Source organism: Aythya fuligula, chromosome 18, assembly GCF_009819795.1.
Source record: "Aythya fuligula isolate bAytFul2 chromosome 18, bAytFul2.pri, whole genome shotgun sequence".
NCBI classification, from domain to species: Eukaryota; Metazoa; Chordata; class Aves; order Anseriformes; family Anatidae; genus Aythya; species Aythya fuligula.
This window is the reverse complement of record NC_045576.1, coordinates 2,424,220-2,447,495: the sequence shown is the minus strand read 5'-3', so window position 1 is coordinate 2,447,495 and position 23,276 is coordinate 2,424,220. Positions and strand designations below refer to the sequence as shown.

Sequence of the window (23,276 nt, the reverse complement as noted above, 5' to 3'; positions counted from 1 at the left end):
TTGCATGGTGTTTGATGGGCAACACGTGCAGATACCCCCAGAGCCGGTCTAAAAGGATGTGCTGTGAGCAGTAATCATTTCCAGTGGCACATAAAGAATAACAAGCAATCATCCCGTAAAATGCCTGTCCCCCATTGCATACCGAAACAGCTCTACTGCCAGTCCAGGTGTGGCAGTATCTAAATGACACGGCCTTTAAATCATCAGCTTAGTTAACTGTCTCTAAGCGTTAACATTAGGAATACAACATTTTGCTACAATTTCAATTTATGACAGAATTCGCAGTGCCTGCAGGAGAAATATTTACTTCACTTGCATCACTTCACAGACTGGCTGCCTACGCTGATCTTTAAACAAACAGTATCTCGAGAGCTGTTGGCTATAATGCCAGACGTGATACCAGATACTCATTCTCGGACAGAATACATATTTTGTGCTATTTGGAGCCTGTTTGAAAAATTAGGGCAATGACTGGGAATTTGAATGTGTCCAGCTGGAGACATCCAGGCATTTCTAGAAACGATTGCACTCTCACTTTTGAAAATCAGGCCTCTGAACAGAGTTTTAGATTGGACACTGCAAATGAAGAAGCCCGAAAGACCTGGCATTCCTTGGAGAACATTGATTTAAAAGCTTGAGTCAAAAGAGCCTCCTAGTTAAACACTTGAGTTGGAGCTGAGGGCTTTCTCCTTAATCAACACCCGACAAATTAAAATGAACACAGAAGACTGAATTTACACAACAAGTTATTCATTAAAGAAAGGGACAGAAGGGGGCAGGGAAGAACAAGAGAGAGAGCACACAAATGAGCAGTCACACAAGCAAGAATAGGCTAAGAGACTGCCAGAAAAGGTGGCAGTAACAAAACACCAGTGTTACAATAGCCGGGATGATTTTCAGAAGTGATGAATACTTCCACTCCAAACTAAGAGGAAGAGGAAATTCTTAGCCCCCCCGAAAAAAAAAATAATCAGACCTATTCATTCAGTGCTAAAAAGGACATCTGGAGGATCTGGTAAATTCATACCAGAGAGTAAAAAAACAGTTCTCTCCTCTAACAGTACAAATGCTTTAAAACAACCCTATCTGTAAGCAGAAAGGACCTTTAGGACGGGCCAAGGAAGAAGCAGCCCAGCAGCTCCTGTGCCAGCTGTTAGGGAAAGTCTGGGTATTTCCAGAGCAGGATGGCACCATCTGCACTCACACTCACGATGTACTTGTTCCCAGGGCAGATCTTGAGACGGGTGATGTTGCCGCTGTGGCCCACTCCAACATGAGTCACTGTACCCTCCTTGTAGTCCCACATTTTCACCAGATGGTCATCACCACCTGCAGCGGGCACAAAGGAAGAACAAACGATTACACAGAGTTCTGCTGCTTTTTGTTCCCAGCTGACAGGCAGGGGAATACTTTGGCATTCATTTAACGTAGGAAGGGTGGGATACACTGTCTTGAGCATTATGGCAAAGCCCACTTCTGCTCAACTGAAGCAGAGTCAGCAGCCGGTAGAGGACTCAGGACCTGCACCAGCAGCACCAGTAAGCTATGGCCAGCAGCTGGTACCAGAGCTGAGGGCCTTCAAAAGGCTCTTAGCCAGCGCTGGCTTACTGGGTTAATCTAAAACCTGGTGCTGACACAAAGCCTGCTGTTGTAGCTACAGTCAATAAATACAGTACCATGGCTCCTCTACGCTAGCGCTAGGCTCCCAGAAGAGATGTCACGGCGCTGGGGAATGTGTTAGCCTGAGGCTGGATGAAGCCTGGAGTCACACATGCTTGCAAACTAACAGAGAGCCAAGCTTCTGGAGGAGGACACCTGAACAAATCATCCAAGTGCACCGTGAACATGATGGAACTACATAAGGAGCAGGGCAAGGTGCAACCCTGTACTCGCCTGGGGACCGCTGAACCTCGTCTTAACCTTTACATTACACCTTGCAAGACTGAACCATAGCATCTGCCAAGTCTGAATCACAGCCTTTTCCAAAGTATTTTTCTTTAGTGATTCATGTTATTTTGCCTTTTAGCTGACCTTCCTTTTATTTTTTTCTTTCTTTACTGAGACCCTTGCCTTGCTCTTCCTGGTCTCCTCTTTCCTAGTTTCATCCACCCACTCACCTGTGACAAAGTACGTCCCATCTGACGTGATGTCCATCCCATTGATGGAGCCCGACAGCGAGCCTTCCAAATCTCTGATCGCAGAGCCATCATACACTTCCCAGTATGCAATCTAGAGAGCAGACCAGAGATGAGAGCTCAGTTGTACATAAATAGCACAAAGATTTCAGTGCTGCCCTGCAACACAAACTTCTATCAAAGTATGGGAGCTCCTTCACAAGCCCCTGCTTGTATGCGAAGCCTTCCCTAGGTCGCATGGCCTGGCTTTATCAAGGCCTTGTGTGATTCTGGCTGTTTGAAATGTCTGTAACCAGACTTTGTGTTCTAGGATTACTGCCAACAGAATTCCTGGAGTTTTGCTTACCCTTCTGTCTGTCCCACTGGTGATTAGCTGATACTCTTCAGGATGGTAACACACACATTTGAACAATGTGTTGGCTAGAATCATTTGTTTTCTTATAGAACGCCTGCAAAACACCCCAAAACAGGATAGAACAATAAGGTCAAAAACCAAATATTGACTGCCTGAACTCTCTCCACCTGTGCTATACATCAGATATCTCCTTCTAGTTGGATACTTTCAGGTACTGGTCCAACTTCAGGATTTCATGAAGCCAGTTTAGGCTCATTGGTTCCATTTCCTATCACAGCTGCCTTGTAGGACTTTTGATCTGCCATCACATGAAAAAAAGATTTTTAGTCCAGAATGCCTTCTAGGTGCTACACACTACACAAGAATATTGTTACCCCTATGACAGTACAGAAAATCTAGAGACCTGCAATAGATGGACCAGAGTCATACAGCGCTGGAAGACAGAGCTAGCTGGAAGGAAATCATTTGCTCCATCCCCTTGCCTGATACACGATTTGATACAACTAAACAACTTGGGATCAATGCTTGTCTAAACTTTTCTGAAAGGTTTCCAGTGTTGGACCTTCTGCTTTTCCTGACTTGACTGTTCTTTCTAGTAATTTTCATTTTCTAAGGCTCTTTTTCCTCTTCCTCCTCACCACGTTGTGGTAGGACACACTGACCCAACAGTGACCAGCGCTTTAAGTGTGTTGCGGTACTCATCTGTCTCCTTACACAATATCCCAGATGATGCACGTTCCATCGAGGCTGGCTGTGACACACTCTTGGTCATTCTTCTTAAGCTTAATGCAAGACACGGTAGATATGTGCTCCTTCAGAACTGTTTCCAGTTTGCGAGTTTTCTCACCAATTGCCCAGACTCTCACCTGAAAATCAGCAGCAAACATCAGCTTTAACTGCCTGGTTCTGAGCTCAGCAGGATGCCCAAGGCTTTCCTAAACTCTACACTTCCCTTATAACTTGTATGGCAACTGAATCTCACTGGACTGTCACTATTTTCCCATGAGTTACTCATGCAGCTGACTCATAAAATTGAGCTGGGTTCATAGAATCACAGAATGGCTCGGGGTGGAAGGGGTTTTAAAGATCATCCAGTCCCAAGCCCCTGCAATGGGCAGGGATGCCACCCTTGGTCGTCAGGTTGGCCAAGGCCCCATCCAGCCTGGCCTTGAACACCAGGGATGGGGCACCCACAGCTTCTCCGGGCAACCTGGGCCAGGGCCTCACTACCCTTACAGTGAAAAATTTCTTCCTAATGTGTAATCTAAATCTATCCTCTAGATAGATTCCTGAGAGTGTAATCCAGTTGGTTTGGAAATTCCTGACTGTTAATCCTAAAATAATGTTTTGGCGAGCCCACACCCTCCCATGTTTCAGTGTACTTGTATCTCAGTCAGGAATAAGCACCTAGTCCATGATATATTTCTGGCAGTGCTTTAAAGATCAAAGAGCAAGGCTTCTGAAATCACATTTTAAAAAGCTACCTGCTATTTGTGGTACTTATAATGCTAGTAAATACAAAACAGCTCTTTTCATCTTTGATGTGAGGTATGTGCCTGAGAGCACCTCTTTTCCCAGAGAAGGTCAAGGCAGAAATCTTTCTGCTTTGAGGACTTGATTCTTCACACCTTGCATTTACTGTCCCACTAGTGCCAAGCTTCATGGTATCAGCTTGCGTTTACGTTCCACTAAGGTCAAACGCTGGTGCAGATTTAGTAATTTAGACGCTGGGATCAAAAGCAGAGTGCTGACCTTCCATGTTTTCAAGCCTGATGCCGAGTTACCCATGGGATCTGGATGTCCAATTCCTGCTGGCTACATGACCGGAGCATCCAGACCCCTTAAGAAGCCCTGAATGTCACAGCTTTCGGGCGATTGACTCTGACAGAACCATTAGCATTTCAGAACACCTCTTTGTGTTTTGAATGAATGCTGCAAGTGCTCCCCACAGTTCTCATTTCTGCTTAACCAACCTTCTAGCTTTAATTCTGTCTCAGCTGTCTTTTTCAATTCAGAGATCAACTAACCGCAGCCTGTGCCATTCCGTGTGTTCATATGGAATCTAGGTCTCCTATCTCCTGCATCCTCTAGCGCTAATCATCCAAGGTACTTAGCTGTTCTTTTATTAGTGAAGGGTTGAAGTGGCTCATCATCTCTAATGTCTTTATGCCGTTAGACAAGGCAGTGCTGCTGCTACCACTCTACGGGAGAGCTGAGGCACAGAATGATTCTGAAAGATGGTTCATTGATTAGGATATTAGCCTGAGATTTGGAAGACCCAAGTTCAACGCCTCACTCTTCAAGACTTCCTGTGCAATCTTCAGCATGGCACATGGAACACCACCATCAGGGTACACAAACAAAGCAGAAAAGCAGATAAATCCGTCAGGATACACTTAAATGTCTGGTTCTGAGCGCTTGCCAGACTGTACAGGGGAAGTCCAAAAGAAAGAAAGAAATTGAATATGAGCCAAGTCTAATTGCTGCATTTTCTCCTATTTTTTAAATCATTTAAACACACTTTGTTTATATGATTTGTATTAAAAATAAGCAGTCTCTTTTTCAGATTGAAAGAGGCTACAACTAAATGCAGTGCATGGAGTAGCCAAAGTACATGGTATTAGTTTTGTATTGCTGGAAGAAAATTATTGAAGTGCACAAGTATGATGCCTAAAACATGTTTCCTGATTTGTGTTATGTGCATTGGAACATTTTCATAAATGTATTATAAGCCAAATTATTAGTCTTCTATTAATATCACCACTGAAACCAGATATTACCAACCCAGAAAATTACTAAGTTGCCCACAGAAAATATAACCACAGAAAGTGAATTTCATGCTATTAAATGAATTCATACAGGTCATATTGGACACGACTAGGACTTCCAAAGCAATGACAGGAAGAAAATCTGTGTGAGAGCACAGTCAGACACAGGTTTGCAAACAATGACAAATGCAGATAAGCCAAATATAGGGGAAGAGACACGAACAAAGAGGAGGATTAAGAGCATGTTCTACATCAGAAGGATTTTCCTAGACTAACATGCCAGAAGAAAATGGAGCATTGTTTCATATTATACCCTCTGAGAACAAGAGATCTGCATATATCAAAGGCTAATATTTTCAGACTCAGTCCTCTGCTCAAGTGGAAGCTAAGAATAGCTCACTCTCTGACTAAGCAGTTACAGACAATTTTCCCAGGTCCTGTGATGAGAGCACAAAGCTGCTCTGGGTTTTTAAAGCAAAATATTACCTGCCCTTCACCTCCTCCACTAACGATCCTTTTACAGTCATTTGTAGCAGCAATTGCTGTCACTCCCAAACTATGGGCATTGTTAATCACATACATTAGCCGTCCAGTCTCTGGCATGAAGGCACGGATTTTTCCATCGTTCCAAGCTGATGAATATAAAGAAACAGATTATTCAGGCGCAGAGACTTTCCTCAAGCTATTGCTTTCCTTTCTGGTCCAAATTAACCCTTTCTTATTAACTTCCTTTATACTACACAGTCCCGCATAAACTATTAAAAATTAATTCCTTTTTGGTTCTGGCTGTGGACAAATTAGTTTTGTAACAGTGGAGGGACAGGACAGCATTGCTGCTCTAGAGCTGTGGTAGGTCCTGTGTAGGCAACTTGCACATGGCAATGGCCAGCAAATTTACATGAAAATTGTTCTATGTACATCACAGGTTAATCTGTTCCATATGCCAGGGTTAATATTTTAGAATTAAGTCTTCTGAGTAAGACTGAACCGAATTCTGAACTGCTGGAATTCACATCCCAGGCAAGGTCTCAAAATCTCGCCTTCCACATAACACCGTAACTGCAGCCCCAAGGTACCCGGGGGCTGGGAGCAGAGCCCCTTGGACCAGCTGCAAGCAAAGGGGCCTGTGGGTCACAGCAACGAACTGGAACAATTCCCAGGTCAAACCTTTCTTCATTCTAACACATTGATGACATTTATGAGATTCGGCAGCACTTACAGAACAGACTCACATGGGCCTGGGCTGCCCGGTACCTGAAATGATGCTCTTGCCATCCTTCATGAACTCTATGGCATAGCAGGTCATGTTGGGGATGACAATCCGCAGCAGCTCCCTGTTTTCTGGGGTGTGCCACACACGAATGTCATTTTTGGAGCAGGTGGCAAACAAGTCGGAAGTTCCCCTGGGGAATTCAGAGAGAAGAGCTAACGAGAGGAGGCAGACAGCAAAAAGCTTCCGTCTCAGATCTTAAACCATCCTTTAAAGCTCATCTGTTTCTAATGTACAGCTGTAATCTTTTCAGTACGGATCACCATGGTTAAGACTGAAAGACCTTTATTAGAACAATTCCCCTGGTTACGTTTCTATGCAAAGATTAATTTTAAGGAACGGGTATATTAAACTAAAATAACTCTTCCTGCTTTAGGTGAAGTTTATTTCCCATATTCAATCTCTAGAAATCTTCTATTGTTGCACCTAATAGAGAGAGAAGTGAGTGCTGAGGTGCTGACTGCTGAGGTTTAACATCAGGGACTAACAACAGCCGTGTATTATAAGGATGTCATTTTTGATCTTGCTTACTGGATGGTTCCTATTCAACGCTGCTGAAGGCAATAGAGAAAATGGTAAAAGCCTGTTCATAATATACTTGGTATATACGTTTGAATAAAAAAGACCTTCTGCAATGTTACAAAAGCTATGGGACCAAAGACTTTGAAATAAGCTCTTAAAGTATATCAATAAACAAGCAAACAAAAGGAGACATGAGGGCATGCTTTTATACCACCACCACTTTCTGCAGGATGAGATTAACCCTATCTGGCAGAAAACGATACATTCGTTATGCATGAGGACAACCAAACCACGTCTCCCCTGGATATGACAGAGTGAAATCTAGAGAGGTGCCACATCCTTTTGCTCAACATCACCATCAACACCTGGAAAGACAAACCAGTACAGGGGAATCTGGCCCAAAAAAAGCATAGCCTCTTCCAAGCCAAGCTTGTGCAGGTGCTTTATAAAGCAGAACAATGTCAGCAATTCAAATGTTCTGAAATAAGCCAGAACAGGGAAATTAAGTCTGTATTTCCAAGTCAGTGATATGCGCTGTTCAAGAGCAGTTAACATATAAAGAGTTTAAAATATGCATGTAAGGATATAGCCCTGTAGCCCTTACCATCATCCCCAAATCCAGCTCACCCAAATACCTCTGTGACACAGATGTGCAAGGTGGGTATATTAGCGTCAGATTACTCTAAAGCTCCAAATGATTTACTCATTAAATTGGAAGGATGTGGATTTTTCAGGCTGGTGACAAGCAGGGACAAGGACATTTTGCACTCCCTATTAATACCCTGCACTCTTTGTTGTATCTTGGTAAGATTTGATACTTTGTGCTGTGTCAAGAAGCAATGCAACAACAACATGCCAAATATCAAAACTTCCTTCAGGATCAAACTGCCATTCTCTGTTGGGGGAGGAAACAATGGTTCCCTTGTTTTTCATAAGAACATCATGATTCTACTGTACAGAAAGGGGGGATGTTTGCTGTGTGTTCACAAGACAAATGCAGACAGAAGACACACCACAAGCCTATAATTTAATACAGCATGCCATATTGTCGAACGTGAAATTTTAAGTGAGGCTGAGACCCAAAAAGCCTCTCTGAACAGCTAGGTTAGTCAGGTTTCAGCTGATGTTCCAGGTGGGTAGAAAAGCAGACACCTCTACAAACCCTAGCAGCAAAAGGACATACAAAAGCAGATTTTTGAGATTCACACTAATGGCAGACTAAAGTTGCCCAGGTCTCACAGCACCAACCATAGAAGAAAGGGGGGAGTTTGCCACCACTGCTGTTACCCCAAAATAAACAATTATAGCCCCTTAATTTAGAATTCTTCCTGTAGGTCAATGATTTTTCCAATTCTCAAACAGAACTGCTGCCTTTTGTACTTGCGCAGTCGCTCACTGTCACTCTTGTGTTTCACTGGTAGGTGCCAACACTGCCCGTACAGATCACGCCCTCGGGATGTTAATAGTCTCTGGGTTCCCGATCACTGAAAGGTGTTACACGGGTGTCCTGGCTTCATCGCCAGCCAAAAGCATCCCAGTCAGTTATACTCACACAGGAAAAACGATGTCGTTAACAGCTTCATTATGACAGGCAGCAATCAGCTCCTCCTTAAAGGCAGTGTAGTTAATTCGATACATCTGGCACATGTTTGTCCCCACAAAGAACTGGTGCCCCTGGCCTCTGCATGTCAGGGAAGTGACACCACCTTGAACTTGAATCCTCCTGTCAAGAGAAAGCAAAATCTATTCTTGCTGAAGTGCAATTAAATATCCCATATTCAAGAATATTTCCATACACTTTAGATCTTTTGGGAACACTTTAAGTTGTACAAAGCTAGGCTTTCAGAACTGCACCCCTAAGTTGGCTATTTGAATGATGCAAAATGACTGTCTGCAAGCCCAATTTCGAAATCATCTACTGAAGAGTGAAGCCTGCAGCATCCTATTCCGTATGCAGAAAAAAGCCTTGCAAGGACTCTAGCACTTTGAGACGTGCCTATAAAATTAGCGAGAGCACTCCTTTACAGTCCCATGTCCTCCAACAAACGTTTTTTAAACGTCAAATATTAATCTTCCTCAGGTGGTGTAAAACATAATTTTACTGACTTAACAGATCTGTCTCAGTTTACACCAATTCGGGATCTAAATCCTAATGCCCCAAAGGAAACACTGGTCATTTAAAATGAATTATGAGAAGGGCAATGTACTTTTATGCAGAAGCATACACTAATTTTCAATCTGTTTCAAATTCATTATGCTAGAACCATCCTGTCTATTTTAACAACATCTATTTTATCTACAGGATTGAAAAACTGATTTATTTGGATTATGCCATGCCATAGAAGTGATTAGTTCTTGCACCCTGAGCCTCAGGGGGAAGCATCACCTCTACCCTCTGACTCTCCCACCCACAAACTCACTTCATTGCTTTGTAGTTTGACCCTTTACAGAGAGCCACAATCCCTTCTCCGGTGCCGACTATTAAATCTCCCATCTTCAGCAAAATCAAAGCTGTGATTCCCTAGGAGAAAACAGGATTAAAACACAATTGGATGGAAGAATATCTGTATCGATGCAGCCACGCTGAATAGCACAGTGGAGTGTTTAGCGTGCTCCCTGTGGTGGTGCTCATGCCACTCAAATGTGCCTTTATCAGTATTCTTCGGCTGACCTGAGCTAAAAGTGGTTCTCTAGAGGGAAAAGGAAGAAAAGAGTTATTAATTACAAGCATATATGAACATCTACGATACAAGTGTTTAAAGAGCAAGTAGACAGCAGCAACATCAACCCCTCAGCGCAGCTGGGACCACATATGTGCCTACGCATCCTTACCTTGTTCCAGCAAGCACTACACACAGTTTGTGTCAGTGCCTCCACTTCGCCTTCCACTGGTTCTTTATCTATCAGATGTGAAAACGACAGAAGATAAAACTCAGCCAAAGACTGCTTTTGGGACAGATCCTCTCATCCCCTCTCTGTCTGAAGTATCCAATCCCATTGCCTGCATGCTAATAAAATACACTTGTCACAGAAAAGCTTTGGAAATTAGTCAGCCCATCAGCACAGGTTTCTGCTATTTACTAAGATGAGTAAACCAACAGGAGATGAGCCATTAGGAAAAGCAGAAATGCTTTTCAGTGGCTAAAGTACCAGACTACAGACAGAAGAAAATCAATCCTCAGCCTTACTACAAAATTTCCAGAATTAGAAAAGTCAGCCTCTGCTTCTGTTCTGCTGCCTGTCCAGTAATGGTAGTCTCCTGTATACAGAATCACAGAATCACAGAATTTTCTAGGCTGGAAGAGACCTCAAGATCATCGAGTCCAACCTCTGACCTAACGCTAGCAGTCCCCACTAAACCATATCCCTGAGCTCTACATCTAAACATCTTTTAAAGACTTCCAGGGATGGTGACTCCACCACTTCCCTGGGCAGCCTGTTCCAGTGCCTCACAACCCTTTCAGTGAAGAAGTTCTTCCTAACATCCAACCTAAAACTCCCCTGGCGCAACTTAAGCCCATTCCCCCTCGTCCTGTCACTAGGCACGTGGGAGAACAGACCAACCCCCACCTCACTACATTCTCCTTTAATGTACTTATAAAGAGCGATAAGGTCGCCCCTGAGCCTCCTCTTCTCCAGGCTGAACAAGCCCAGCTCCCTCAGCCGCTCCTCGTAGGACTTGTTCTCCAGGCCCCTCACCAGCTTCGTCGCCCTTCTCTGCACCCGCTCAAGCACCTCGATGTCCTTCTTGTAGCGAGGGGCCCAAAACTGAACACAGTACTCGAGGTGCGGCCTCACCAGAGCTGAGTACAGGGGGACGATCACCTCCCTAGCCCTGCTGGTCACACTGTTCCTGATACAAGCCAGGATGCCGTTGGCCTTCTTGGCCACCTGAGCACACTGCTGGCTCATATTCAGCCGACTATACAAGGCAACACATGAATTCTTGAAAATCTCTGACACTCCAGAATAGGCTGCAAGAGGAATGAAACTACATCTGTGGGGGTCAAATCACTCAGAACATTCCCACTAGCTTGGGGGAGCAAATGCATGACTGAAATGGAAAAAAGAAAAAGAGAAAAGAAAACAAAGGAGCTTTATGCTGTTAAAACTGGGACTGAACACTACCTTTTATCGCAAAGCAAGCATGTACAAGAGGCGCTTCCACTCTCACCAGGAGAGCAGGAAACCATTGCCACCAGTTGTTCTGGACCAGGCCAGCTCCAGGCTCTGGTGACGTGGGGGGATTCTGCTCAGCACGGCACGATGAGTTGCGATATCAACTCCAACAGCAGTTGCTGTGACCTAAGTTTAGAAGCCCTATTGCTAGCAGTTGTGATAGTACCAGCAGTTTTTTTGTGATAATACCAGCAAAATTAAACACTTGTGGAGTGTTTAAAAAAATGTATGCCAGAAAGTGTTAATTTTCTGTTGTGGAAAGGACTGAAACTCTATGGAAGGTGACAGAGGAAGCTGAGACAGAAGAAAATAGAATTGACATCTGAGCTATTTAGAGGTGGATGCTATTAGAAAGGATGCTGCAAAAGCCACAGAATCTGCTGAATTTGGAAAAATTACTTTGGTTCAGTTATCCAACCAGCTCATTTTTTTAAATTCTCACTCGTTCTTTTTGGAGAAAAAGAAAACAAAATATAACTGCCTAGAATAGATTAATTCCTTGTTCTGTGTTTGTTTTGCTTGTGTCCAGCAGCTTAGCAGTAATAACACAACTGAGTGAAGTATTTCCAGCCATTTGGCTCTTCGCACTTAGGGGCCCCTGGCAGCTGGCATTCCGGGCAGCCTTGCACCTGCCCCTGCGCTGTGGGTTAAGGACCGCTTAACCTTAAGACCAAATAAACATGGATTACAGGGGGAAAAAAAGTTGAAAATTATCATTTTTTTTTATTTATAATCTAATCTAGCTGTATTTCTTCATTAGTCTAATTCCACCAGTAGCATATCCCAGTCTCCTGTAATATCAGGAATAAGCACTGAAAAATGCTGCACCCACAGAGGATTTGATGCCATGCTAGCACAACACCACCAGGCAGGGAGCTAGGTTTTATGCAAATATTCTTAGCAAAGCCACAAGAAGAAAGGGATATTTTTTATTAATTAAAATTATCAGAACTGTTACTAAACAGTGTTTCGCAAAATTTCCTAGAAGGCGTTGGCAGCATTTTGAGTCCCTTATTACCACAGGCCTGTCAACTTTCTTCTGATCTATTATTTCATTTTTTTTTCCTGGTAGAGACTGCCATCTCAGATGACCCTTGGGTTTAGAATTATGGCAGGTGGCAGAATTAGAAATCAAGCCAATGACAATATAGTTTACCTGATGACAGTTCCCTGCTATTTGCTAATAAATTAGGGTTTTCACACTGCTCTGAGTTTTTCAAGGCATTGTCTTCAGTTCTTCCAATCTGTGAGGGGAGCAGATATACTTAAGGAAAAAATAAAGAAACACCTTGAATTGACCAGAATTCATTGCTGGCCAGAGTTTGCTTTCAGCCTGAATTTAATAATCGTCCTTCTTCCTTGTCCAGCCTGTTCTTTCAATCACCATGAACAAGCAGCTCTGGGAGTTGCACTTGTTGTTCATGGAGTCAGGCAGTTCTTAGTAATGATGCCATGAATGCTCCGTGTTATGATACTAACAGTCCTTCTGTAGATGAAATGCAGAGGTTAACGCAGGAGGTTAAAAATATCACCATTCATTATTTACTTCTTACAAAAAAAAAAAAAAACACTGCTTTGAAGAGCGATTATAAATAAGGCACAAATCCAGCCTTCCCCTTCCCGGCTCACCCCTGCAGGGATTCTTGCTCTTTGTCCCGTTCTGATGTCTTGCAAAGTTCCCCAGTGCTCTCTGAACTCTTCCAGCACACCTCGTTTAAATATTTTGTTTACAATGCAAAACACCCTCCTAATTCTGAACAGCCATCTGCAGTGGTACATCCCACTTTGCATCTGAATGGCAGCCTTATAGCTCCTCAAGCCTGCGATGGGAATAAAATTCATTTTGCTGTTCACTCCAGTATTTATAGACATCACAGAAATGCACTTGGTTTCATTTAGATGGTGAACAAGTTGCTTCACACTAGCGAAGTGCCACTCCTCTTCAAAACAGAAACAAAGAAATCTTCAGATCACGTCTGTATAATAAACACATTCTTATTTATCAAAAGAAAGTTCCTCTAAGGTCGACCAAAGCTGTTTTCAATAAACAACTTCTCCTGACCCAGGCAGTATCTGAAGTCATTTAAATTTCTCTAAAGTCATGCTTGTCATGGGGTCGCCACAGATTCCAGGCTCAGAGTTTCATGGTATGCCACTGGCTCGTAATTCCTGGTGTCACTGAGGAACAAGGCTTGCAGAGGTACAAGAGAAGTCCTGAACATGCATCTTTTCAGACAGAACTGCAGTGAAGTGCTGAGGATGGCTCCACAGGGGGAGGCAGGGCAGCTCACGCCTGCAGGGAGCAGGGGGACACCCGGTCGGGTTGGGAGGGTCCGTGCCCATCCCAGGTGACAACGTGCTCTGGGGCAGCCGTGCCTTGCTCCAAGGGGCAGGGCTCACCCCTGACACAAGCAACGTGGCAGCTCTGCTTCGTACTGCGAGGGAAGTAAGATTTTTTTGGTACAAGAAGTACTACATGCCACAGATAAAGATACAAAAGATGCCTCGTGAAATATGCACGGCTCTGCAAAAAAACACCCATCACGTCTCCTAGGGTTAGCAACACGATGTACTACATTTTGTAAAAACAAGGATGCGTATACTTCTGTTTTGATAAATGCTGTGTTTTTTACTTAAAAAAAATACCTGCAAAATACTCTTCTAGTATTGAAGGATGTGCTACAATTGGAAACTTCTGTCATAAAACATTAGGTTCTATTTCTGTTCCGAGAGACTTGCTGACAGCCTAGTGACAACATATTATTTGTGTGCAGGGATGTGCATCGGGTGGGTGGAGGAGAAATCGCTGTACAAAGCTAGAAAGGGAGAACTGGAGAGTGTGAGAGCGGAGCTGAGAGCAGCTGGAGATAAAGAGGCACCAGCACATTCTCACTGACCGCAACAATACAGATTTGCACGGACTGTGATGAATGTCCCATTTCAGGCGTACAGAAACTGCACTGGTGAGAGTCAGGGAAGAGAGCAGAAGGAAACGATCATTTTGAGCAAGAGGGCAAAGGAGGAGATTGGATGGAAATAACAAATAGTCTCTCCAATGTGCATGTCTTCCTGCCTCTCCCTCCTCCCAGAACAACCAGTGGTACTCTTAAGTGGCTGTCGCTACTTAACACTAATAAAACAACATTTAAGTCACATTATTGCCTACCAGATCAGGTCTCATCCACAAGGCTGGCAGAGAGCTGTGACACCCCCTTCTGGAACTTCCCCCTAGCATCTGGTCAGTCTCTTGCACAGCAGAAGGTCCCCTTTTTCTTCAGCTTTGTGCTATCAGAAGCAATGCCAGCTGAAGGTAGTGATTCTCCAATGCTCCTCACAGTCTGGATGGGACTGTGGTCTGGCCTTGAGTCTCTACTTTTCACTCAGAGGCCCAAGGCTCTCCTTTAACTCCCAAATTGCATGGCATCATGCTAATCACCCTATTTGCTCGCTTCTTTAGTAACGATCTCAAAAGCATGTTTTCTGTGAAGGTTTGTTTCAAACACACTTGGTGCCTTTGCCTCACTGCAGAGGGCAAGGGAGCTCAGGACCTCCTGTGGCTTCATCCAGGTGCTCCAGGAGAGGCACATGTAATGCCAGACATAGGAGTCAAAGCATGACAGCATTTAAAAGAGGGGATATTCAATCTTCAAGACTTCAGCGTAAAAAAATGCAGAGATCAGCCAGGACACGGGTCCCATGTGGATGCAAGACACTGCAGGATGACTGCTGAGGACGATAGTAACAGCATACAGTACAGGTACACCCACAAGAGTTCTTATCAACATTACAAATCGTAAGTCTGCTGATTATTTATCAGAAAAGCAAAATATGTACATTCTTGTTTCCTAATATGTACACAGAATTAAAATACTTACATACAATGCGAGTGATAAAAACAAATATAGTAACTTCTCCAACAATCTAAACTAGATAAATATTGAAATATATTTTTAAAATCTCAGTGGCTCCAAGTTATCCCAGAGATGTGGGCATGCATTTGTAATGCAAGAAACACGGCACTGTACATGGGCACGAATGTGGTTTGTATGTACGTGTGTTGGTACAGGCAAAGTTCAGGAGATTTGGAAAAACAAGTCCGGAGTAGCTTTTTCTTTGGGGTTTACTGATGAATTTTTCTCACAGTTTTTGTCAATCCTGTATGTGCTCTCAAATAATAATGTCCGCTTCTTTCTAGGACAATTTCCCCATAGCATCCATAGCAGTACTTCCATCTGTATTGCTTCCCTCACTGCTCACTGATTTTCGTGGTTTCTAATAGAATCACAAAATACAACCTCACGCAAGAAGATTTTTCAGGGAAGTGTTTGAATTTTTCAAGTACTACCCCCTCCACTGGCTATAAACCAAGAAGCTCAAAGAAGGCATTTAACAGCAACAAACAAAGAGAAATCAAGAGCAAGTGTTCCAGCTGTTCCTGTTTGTTTATGATTACAGCTCCCTGCAAGCAGAAGTCTCAAACAACGGAAGGCCAAAAGCTCCTTGTTCAGCAGACACTCCTGTCTGGGGATCGTTATACTAAGACCCAGGAGTCCCAATTACAGACAAACAGAACTACTTTAAAGGAGCTTTGAGGTTAGGAAGCTGAGCACTCAGAAGTTAAAGTAACAGAACCAGTGTGCACTGCTCAACCTTGTTTTGTCCCACTTGTGCATAAGCATTATAATAAACTCTTTAATTATATCATCTAGACTATCTTTTTCAGTAATACCTCTGCTTCATCAGCGGGGAAGCTGGAGCTACTACAGACATCAGTCAGGATGGGTATAATGTAATAACGTGATGAGAGAACACACATGTACAAAAAATCCAACAGATCACATCTTGACTGAACAGCCATAATGCGGTCCAGAAGAACTAAATTCTACGTAGCAGCCTCCGCCAGAATTCTTGTGATGCTGAGCAAGTCGTTTAATAGATTTTTCCAAGCAGTATTTAATTGTCTGCTCCTCAGGTGCCAACACAGACTCTGGGGACTGACTTTCAAAAGTATGGGTCACTGGAATCTGTGAATAAGGTCAATTGGACCTATGTCTGAAAACATAAAAAAGCTACATAATATCAAATACTATGGGAAAAGGGTAGAGATAAAACCTCTCAAAATGGGTGCCAAAAATAAGCATTTTTTGTGCTTTAATTTCTGTGTGCTTTAGTGCAAGATTAGTGCCACAGAAATCTCACCAAAGCCTAGTGGGACTCACCAAATCTCACTACTCTGATCCCACCAAAGCTAACTATTCAAACCTAGTTTTGAAGTCAGCACCCAGTAAGGCAAGCCTGAGGTATATATTATCCTCACTGCTTACTGCTTTAAAGTTTTGGATACTTTGTTATTAACTAAATGCCATGATCAGGAGAGTCCCCTGAGCAGACCAGCACCACAGGACCACAGGGCAGCTTGGCGTTGGGAGGAACCACTGGAGCTCGTCCAGTGCAGCCCTCTCCTGCTCAAAGCAGGGTCACTGACAGCACTAAGAACTGAAAATAAAAAAATACAGAGAAAGAATAAATTCTGTTTTACAGATTGTTACACAAGCCACTGACAGCCCTGGAACATTCAGCTCTGCCACACGATTTCATCTCTGAAGTTAGGGGGGGGTAACTGAAGCCAAGCTATGTTATCAGACCCAGCAAAAATGAAACAGGTTTTTATTGTGAATTCTCGCTGTACTTCCAATACAAAGAAGCACGCTGCCTCTTTCAGCTGTGCTCTTAGCAGTTTATGAGGCTCTGCTGTAAATAATATCTGCCAAAAATTACCCTGCTGCAGGTGTTTTTTCAGCTGAATCCATTCTTGATCCACTCTTAACCTACAGGCAATTCTGCTGGCACAAACGGGGGGACAATAAACTGCAGTAATAGCACAGTATGCACCTATGATCTCAGGAGTCTTTGGTTTCATTACAGGAACCACATAAACAAGGCACAGTCTGTTCTTTTCTCCCCTCATCTTTCATCTCTTCAGTTTGGTTTTATCCTGGTCCTTGCTCCCTTCCAGCTGTGAATCCTCATTGTGCTCCCGTTCTGGTTTCTCAAAGACTTGTGGTATTCTCTTCCCAGTGCTCCAACCTGAACAGCCACCGTGTCACACACATCCACACCTCTTGTCCTCCCTGATGCAGGTTAGTTTGTGAAAAAGCTTTGTAATGATTCTCCAGGAGGTTGCCCTAATTCCAGTCACCAATAAAGAGGAGGATAAGGAAAAAATTCAAGTCACAGAGCTGCTACTTACCAAGCTAAACTTCTCTTTAGGCCCATACTCAGTCATCAGCTTGTTGTTTGTGTTCACTTTCAGGATATCACCACTTGATGTGCCAGCGTAAAAATAGTTATCGTCATCTGCTATCTACATGAAAGTGTTAAAAAAAAAAAAAAGAGAACACAGTCCAGATACTGAGCAATTTGTCCCAACTCTAGCACTGTACTGGATAAATAGCTTTATTTAAGTGAATTGCCAGGATTTACTCAAAGGGCACATAGCCAGTGCTTTTAGCCCATTGCACACAAAGATCCGTAACGCTGCTCAATGTACAATGTTTTCCAACCAATTCTAAGTAATACTTTGAAGAAAAAGGGGAATTCTCTGGGTGCTAAAACCTCTGACTAAAATACAAGCTGCTTCTTTTCAGAAGCATCCAAAACACTTTTCCCAGGATAAAGAAATGATGGGAAACCACCTGTCAGGAGCCAACATTTAGCAATTTCATTGCCATCCTGAAGTTACAATTGGCATTTTTAGCATTACTAGAAAAGCTCATGGTCTTTTCTAGTCTGTTGAGAGTTACTTAATTCAGCCAAATCATTTGTCTAAACCTTACCTTAAGACTTGTGATCACTCTCCTCAGTTGCCCTGTCTGGCATTCAGTTGGTCGGATTTTTCTGTTTGGTAGATCCAGTTCCCACACTCGAATGGTCCCACTGCAAGAAAGTATATAGCAGGATCAAATTCATACTTGGTACTGCACTCAGAAATATCCCTGTTCTTTCAGTACTAGAAGAATGAAAGAGTCTTTATGAGGTCATATTATCATGAAATTTTTATAAGGAGGAAAAAGAACAGAATCAGAGAGGCCAGGAATAAGTCTTTGTCTTTTCTGCTGTCTCTTATGGTAACTTTTTTCCAGATAAATCAAAAATCTCAAAGGTTCAGCAGAAATATACACTAGGATTATGGAAGGGTATGTTACAACCTAGACACTTAATTCCCCAAAGAGATAATACACCGTGGGAATCCTGTTTCTTAGAACAGGAAATGAGCAATACAGGACTCTTTCAACTATTTTCTAGCACTGTTTGATTGACAGCTAGGAACCAACAGAACATCTTCATGCACAGTCACCCCTACATTTAACGAAGTGTTAAAAATGCAAAGACCAGCATTTATAAGTGCGACTGCAGCCAAAACCATGCAAACCCTTCCCTGATTTAAAGGGAGATGCAGCTCCTCAGCAGGTTTAAGCGTCAGGCTAGATATACGGGGGCTGTCTCAAACGCATGTAAAATGTGACTTTTTGGATCAACTTTTGTTACAAGTCAGGGACCGATTGTACACTACATCTGTTGAGGATAGGAGATGATCCAACAACTTGCAGGATACCATTGTTTCTGCACTAATGAGGCATTGTTCAGAGCCGCTCACTGACTGCTATTGTTACACAAACACTGGGAACTAAATATTTTAAGCATTGCAAGGGGAATACTGAATACAAAATCCTGCTATCATGAACAGAAGTGGTGCGTGCTAGTCCCTGCATGCTGCTTTCAAAACACACTCAGGCAGAACAGGCAGAAACGCTTTAAAAGGCAAGCTGATGGATATTCATGTGTCCATTGGGGGGGGGGGGGAGGGGGAAAAAAAGCATGAGCACACTATTGTTGAACTTTCCTTGTACTTAAGTAAAGACCCTTTGTAAAAGGAGAGAAGTCTCTGTGTTCTTTTTCTCCAAAGAGTTCTTGTAAATAAAACCTTACTTTCCAGCAGTAACAAACATCTCGTCTCTGCATCCAGAGCACTCGACAATGGTTGTATTGCCCGCGCTCCGGGCCGAGGCAGGGCTCCCGCAGACAGCCTCTCTCTTTATGATGTCCCACACAACCACACTGCAAAGGAAGGAGGGGTTTTAAATAGCTTTGCTTTTTAATGATACTTAAAAACCTACCAAAAAAAAAGCAAGAATAAACTTGCTTTCCTGCAGTCTGTTCCCACAAGGATAAGCAATAAAAGTCACCTCATACATATTTTATTCGAGAAAAGCCTTAAGACAAACACATGGAATTGCAGCCTACATCCCTTGTTCCTGAAGAAGGGATATGTATTTGTGGTATTCCTCCTGCTGAGCAAGACTCAAATTATGTCTTAGGTAGAATCTGATCTAAAATAACTTTTTATTCCACTCTTAATTCTTCAGGACAGTATGTTAAATCAGCTAATAGTGCAGTTGACATATCGCTGGGTGACAAAAAAACTTCAGAATTAGCTGCTCCCTTTGTTTTCCCCTGCCCTGCACTCTAGGGTACCAATCCAGCTTCCATCAGGCAGGATGGGATGCTGAATGCTTCCATCAGACAGAGCAGGATGCTCTAAAGATGTCAAGAAGGGGAAAGCATTGGATTGCCAGAAGAGGGAGGAGTGAGTACTCCCTAAGCAGCCTTCCTCAATGCCATACAAATGGTCAGGAGTTATGCATCAAGAAGGGGAAATACCTACCTGCCATCGTCCTGGCCTCCCAGTGACACAAGATAAAGTTCGTTTGGAGAGAACGCTAGTCCTTCGATTTTACCCTTATGAAGGGACAGCCGAGCAACTAACTCCTTCTTCCAAAAATTCCACAAAATGATGTCTGCCTGCAGTCCAAAGGAGAAGAGGTCCAAGTCAGAGCATCAGCTGTAACACGCTGAAGTGCTCTGGCAGGAAGCGAACTTTTGTTAGAAGCAAAAAGCTGAAGGTTAGCTTCTTTCCAGCCCAGTGTGGTATGGGAGGAATACGCTTCAGACCAAGTGCTGCACAAAATATTATTCCAACTTAGTTGCTAATTCCAATTTAGTTGCTGTGTTTCATTTCAGAATCAAAATTTACTGATTACACTGGAAGAGTATTTGACTTAGATTTTAAAATACTGAAAACCCTAATGCTTGATTCCTTCCTACTGCCTCAGAATCTTTTCAAATAGGCACTAAAAAATTAAACCATAAAGAATTTTAAATATAACATAATTTATTAATTAACGTCTAATGGGATTTAGGCTGGCACATGTCCACAATATTTTTGATAAAAAGAATTGGGACTAAGAAATCTCTCAACCTAGTTACCCTAATCCTTGGGGAAATGCTTAATGCTCCACCAAAATATAAAGGCTCACCCGGCAACAGAGTAGCCACAACTCCCCGTTCTCTGCAGTGTCCCCCCACTATGGGCATCTGTTTTTTAATAAAATTAAAAATAAGCAAGCGTTCCCCCTGCTTGGCAGGCCAACTCCATGCTTCTGGTCCATATTACATGGTTAAACATTGAGCATTACCCACCTTGAAGCCCATGAAGGTGACTTGTCCAGAGGCCACGAACGTACCGCTCCTTGAGACAACGATGCAGGAGACATTGTTGGTGTGGCCGTGCAAGAACACCTGCTTCTTGCTGGCCAACTCTTGAATAACCACGGTACATCCCAGCGGGTAGAGAAGGTGCTCCTTGTTGGGGTGGCAGATCAGGCCAAATGGGATATGACCTACAAAAGCAAGGAAGTGAAAGAAACGCTAACTACCAACAGTCCGGGACTCAGGTAAATTCAACACCTTCATGCTTGTGGACTTCCTGATTTTGCTTCCCAAGAGAAACCCTTATTGCTGAAGGTTTACTCCACAAGGAGGGCAAAAACGAGAGGCTTCCAGCTCCCACCCAAAGCCACCCGAAACAACAATCCTCTATACAATTCAAGGGTCACCTTTACAAATTTTGGGCTGTGCTTCCTACCAATAACAGGAGATTTAACTGTCCCCGAGGTCTGAGCCCTTCATCACAGCAGGTTCTCCAGGCACACCTGCTGACTTACAAAGTTCACACTGCCAGTTCACCATGCCCTGACCTGCCTCAGATAGCTGCACATTTCCCAGGAAGCCGGGCACCCAGTGAGGACCCGTTACCGACCCCATCACCAAGTCATGGGGTTGTTTATGGCTGTGTTTTGTGCAACCTGATTTGGTTTTATTTTGAAATGAAGCTTGTCTCATTCTGTTAAGCTGGGTAACTGGAAATAAACAGATAGTGAATCCTGCAATTCAGTCAGACCCTGCCTGTTCTGCAACCCTTCTCTCTGAACTCTTGCCCTGCTGTCGGGGATGCTGTGAGTGGTTCCACTCTCAGTCAGGTGCAGGGCACCCCACACACCCACTGTCCTGGGCCTGGCACCGTCACCATGGCCCCATAGTCCAGCCGTGACCTACAGTGGCCCCTCTGCACCCCAGGGTGCCCTAAACCTGCCCACATACATCCCAAGCCCCTCACCTGCCCCACAGTGTCCTGTCTGCCCCTAAACCCACCTGCACCGTGTCCCATGGCCCCCCCAGGTGCCCTGTAGAGTGCCCCACACCCCCTCAGGTGCCCTATGGTCCCTCCAGTTGTCCCCACAGTGTCCCATAGCCCCTCAGCTGCCCCCATGGCTCCTTACCATGGCTCCTTACAGCCCCTCCAGTTGTCCCAATGTTCCACTGTAAGGCCCCCAGTTACCCCCAGGGTGTCCCACAGCCCCTCCAGTTGTCTCCACTGTGCTCCATAGCACCTCTAGTGTCCCTATGGTGCCCCATAAGTCCCAACTGCCCCCATAGTTCCCCAACGCCCCTCCAGTTGTCCCCACAGTGCCCCATAGGCCCCCTCAGCTGCCCCCATAGTTCGCTATAGCCCCTCCAGTTACCCCATGGTACCCCACAGCCCCTCCAGTTGTCTCCTCAGTGCCCTATAGCCCCCCCAGCTGCCCCCATAGTTCTCTATAGCCCATGCAGTTGTCCCGATGGTGCCCCATAAGCCCCAACTGCCCCCATAGCTCCCCATAGCCCCTCCAGTTGCCCCCAGGATGCCCCACAGCCCCCCCAGCTGCCCCCATAGCCCCTCCAGCTGCCCCCACGGTGCCCCCCAAGCCCTTACCAGCTGCCCCCACGCTTCCCCCAGCCCCCAGACTCCCCCCACCCCGGGCGCCCCGCAGCCCTCAGGCGGTCCCGGTACCGTTGAAGCCGATGGCCGCCCGCAGCTCCAGCCCCGCCGCCTCCCTGCCCTCGGGCGCCGCCATCGCCTCACGCCGGAGCCGCGGCCGCCATGGCAACGGCGCCGGGCAGGGCTCGGCAGGGCAGGGCCGGGCTCCACAGAGGGATCCCGGCCCCTCGGGGGGATCCCGGCCCCTCGCGGGGATCCCGGTCCCTCGGGGGGATCCTGGTCCCTCGGGGCCACCCAGCTGCTCCCTCCCGCTCCCCATTTCCAGCCGCAGTGCCCGGGTGCTGTCACCTCCAGGGTTCAATCGCCCCAAGCCGTGCCGGGCAATCACAGAATGACCCCGAGAGATGAAAGCACTGGGAGCAGCTGGTCGGACCCCCAGCTCCAGCAGGGGCACCCCGAGCACCTCACACAGGACGGCACCCAGGCGGTTCCCAGTATCTCCGGAGGAGACCGCACAGCCTCTCTGGGCAGCCTGTGCCAGTGCTTGGGCACCTGTAAAGTTGGTGGTGCCACTCGTCCGTCTCCGTGTTTCTCCTGGGCCACCAAGCAGCCATCAGAGAGCAGCAGTTTGCTCCCTGCTGACCTTACTGCAGTCAAGTGCCAGCACAATGCAGATGAAAGACCTCTTTATATCCCATTACAAGTCCCCTGAGCTTCCAGGCCCCTCTGCTCTCTGCATGTTCTTTTTTTTTTTTTTTTTTTTTTTTTTTTTTCCTTTAATTCTCTAAGAGTTTTGAACTTTATACGGTAATGGAATAAAGTGTAGAGAAGAAAGTACTCTAGCGTCATTTTAAAAAACGGCAAAGACACTCGTCAGATGACAGGCGGT

General features: G+C 44.7%; 1 protein-coding gene across 1 annotated transcript; it reads right to left on the bottom strand.

The window, feature by feature from the left end:
- Window positions 1-781: 781 nt before the first annotated feature.
- CFAP52 (cilia and flagella associated protein 52) lies at window positions 782-22,523 on the bottom strand. Its single transcript, XM_032199906.1, has 14 exons — window positions 22,460-22,523; window positions 20,770-20,969; window positions 19,955-20,091; window positions 19,219-19,347; window positions 18,066-18,165; window positions 17,480-17,593; window positions 9,471-9,571; window positions 8,603-8,773; window positions 6,513-6,661; window positions 5,745-5,890; window positions 3,205-3,356; window positions 2,482-2,584; window positions 2,118-2,229; window positions 782-1,329 (listed from the first exon to the last, which is right to left on the bottom strand). The coding sequence occupies exons 1-14, from the start codon at window positions 22,521-22,523 to the stop codon at window positions 1,154-1,156; spliced, it is 1,854 nt and encodes a 617-aa protein (XP_032055797.1). The 3' UTR covers window positions 782-1,153.
- Window positions 22,524-23,276: the final 753 nt, after the last annotated feature.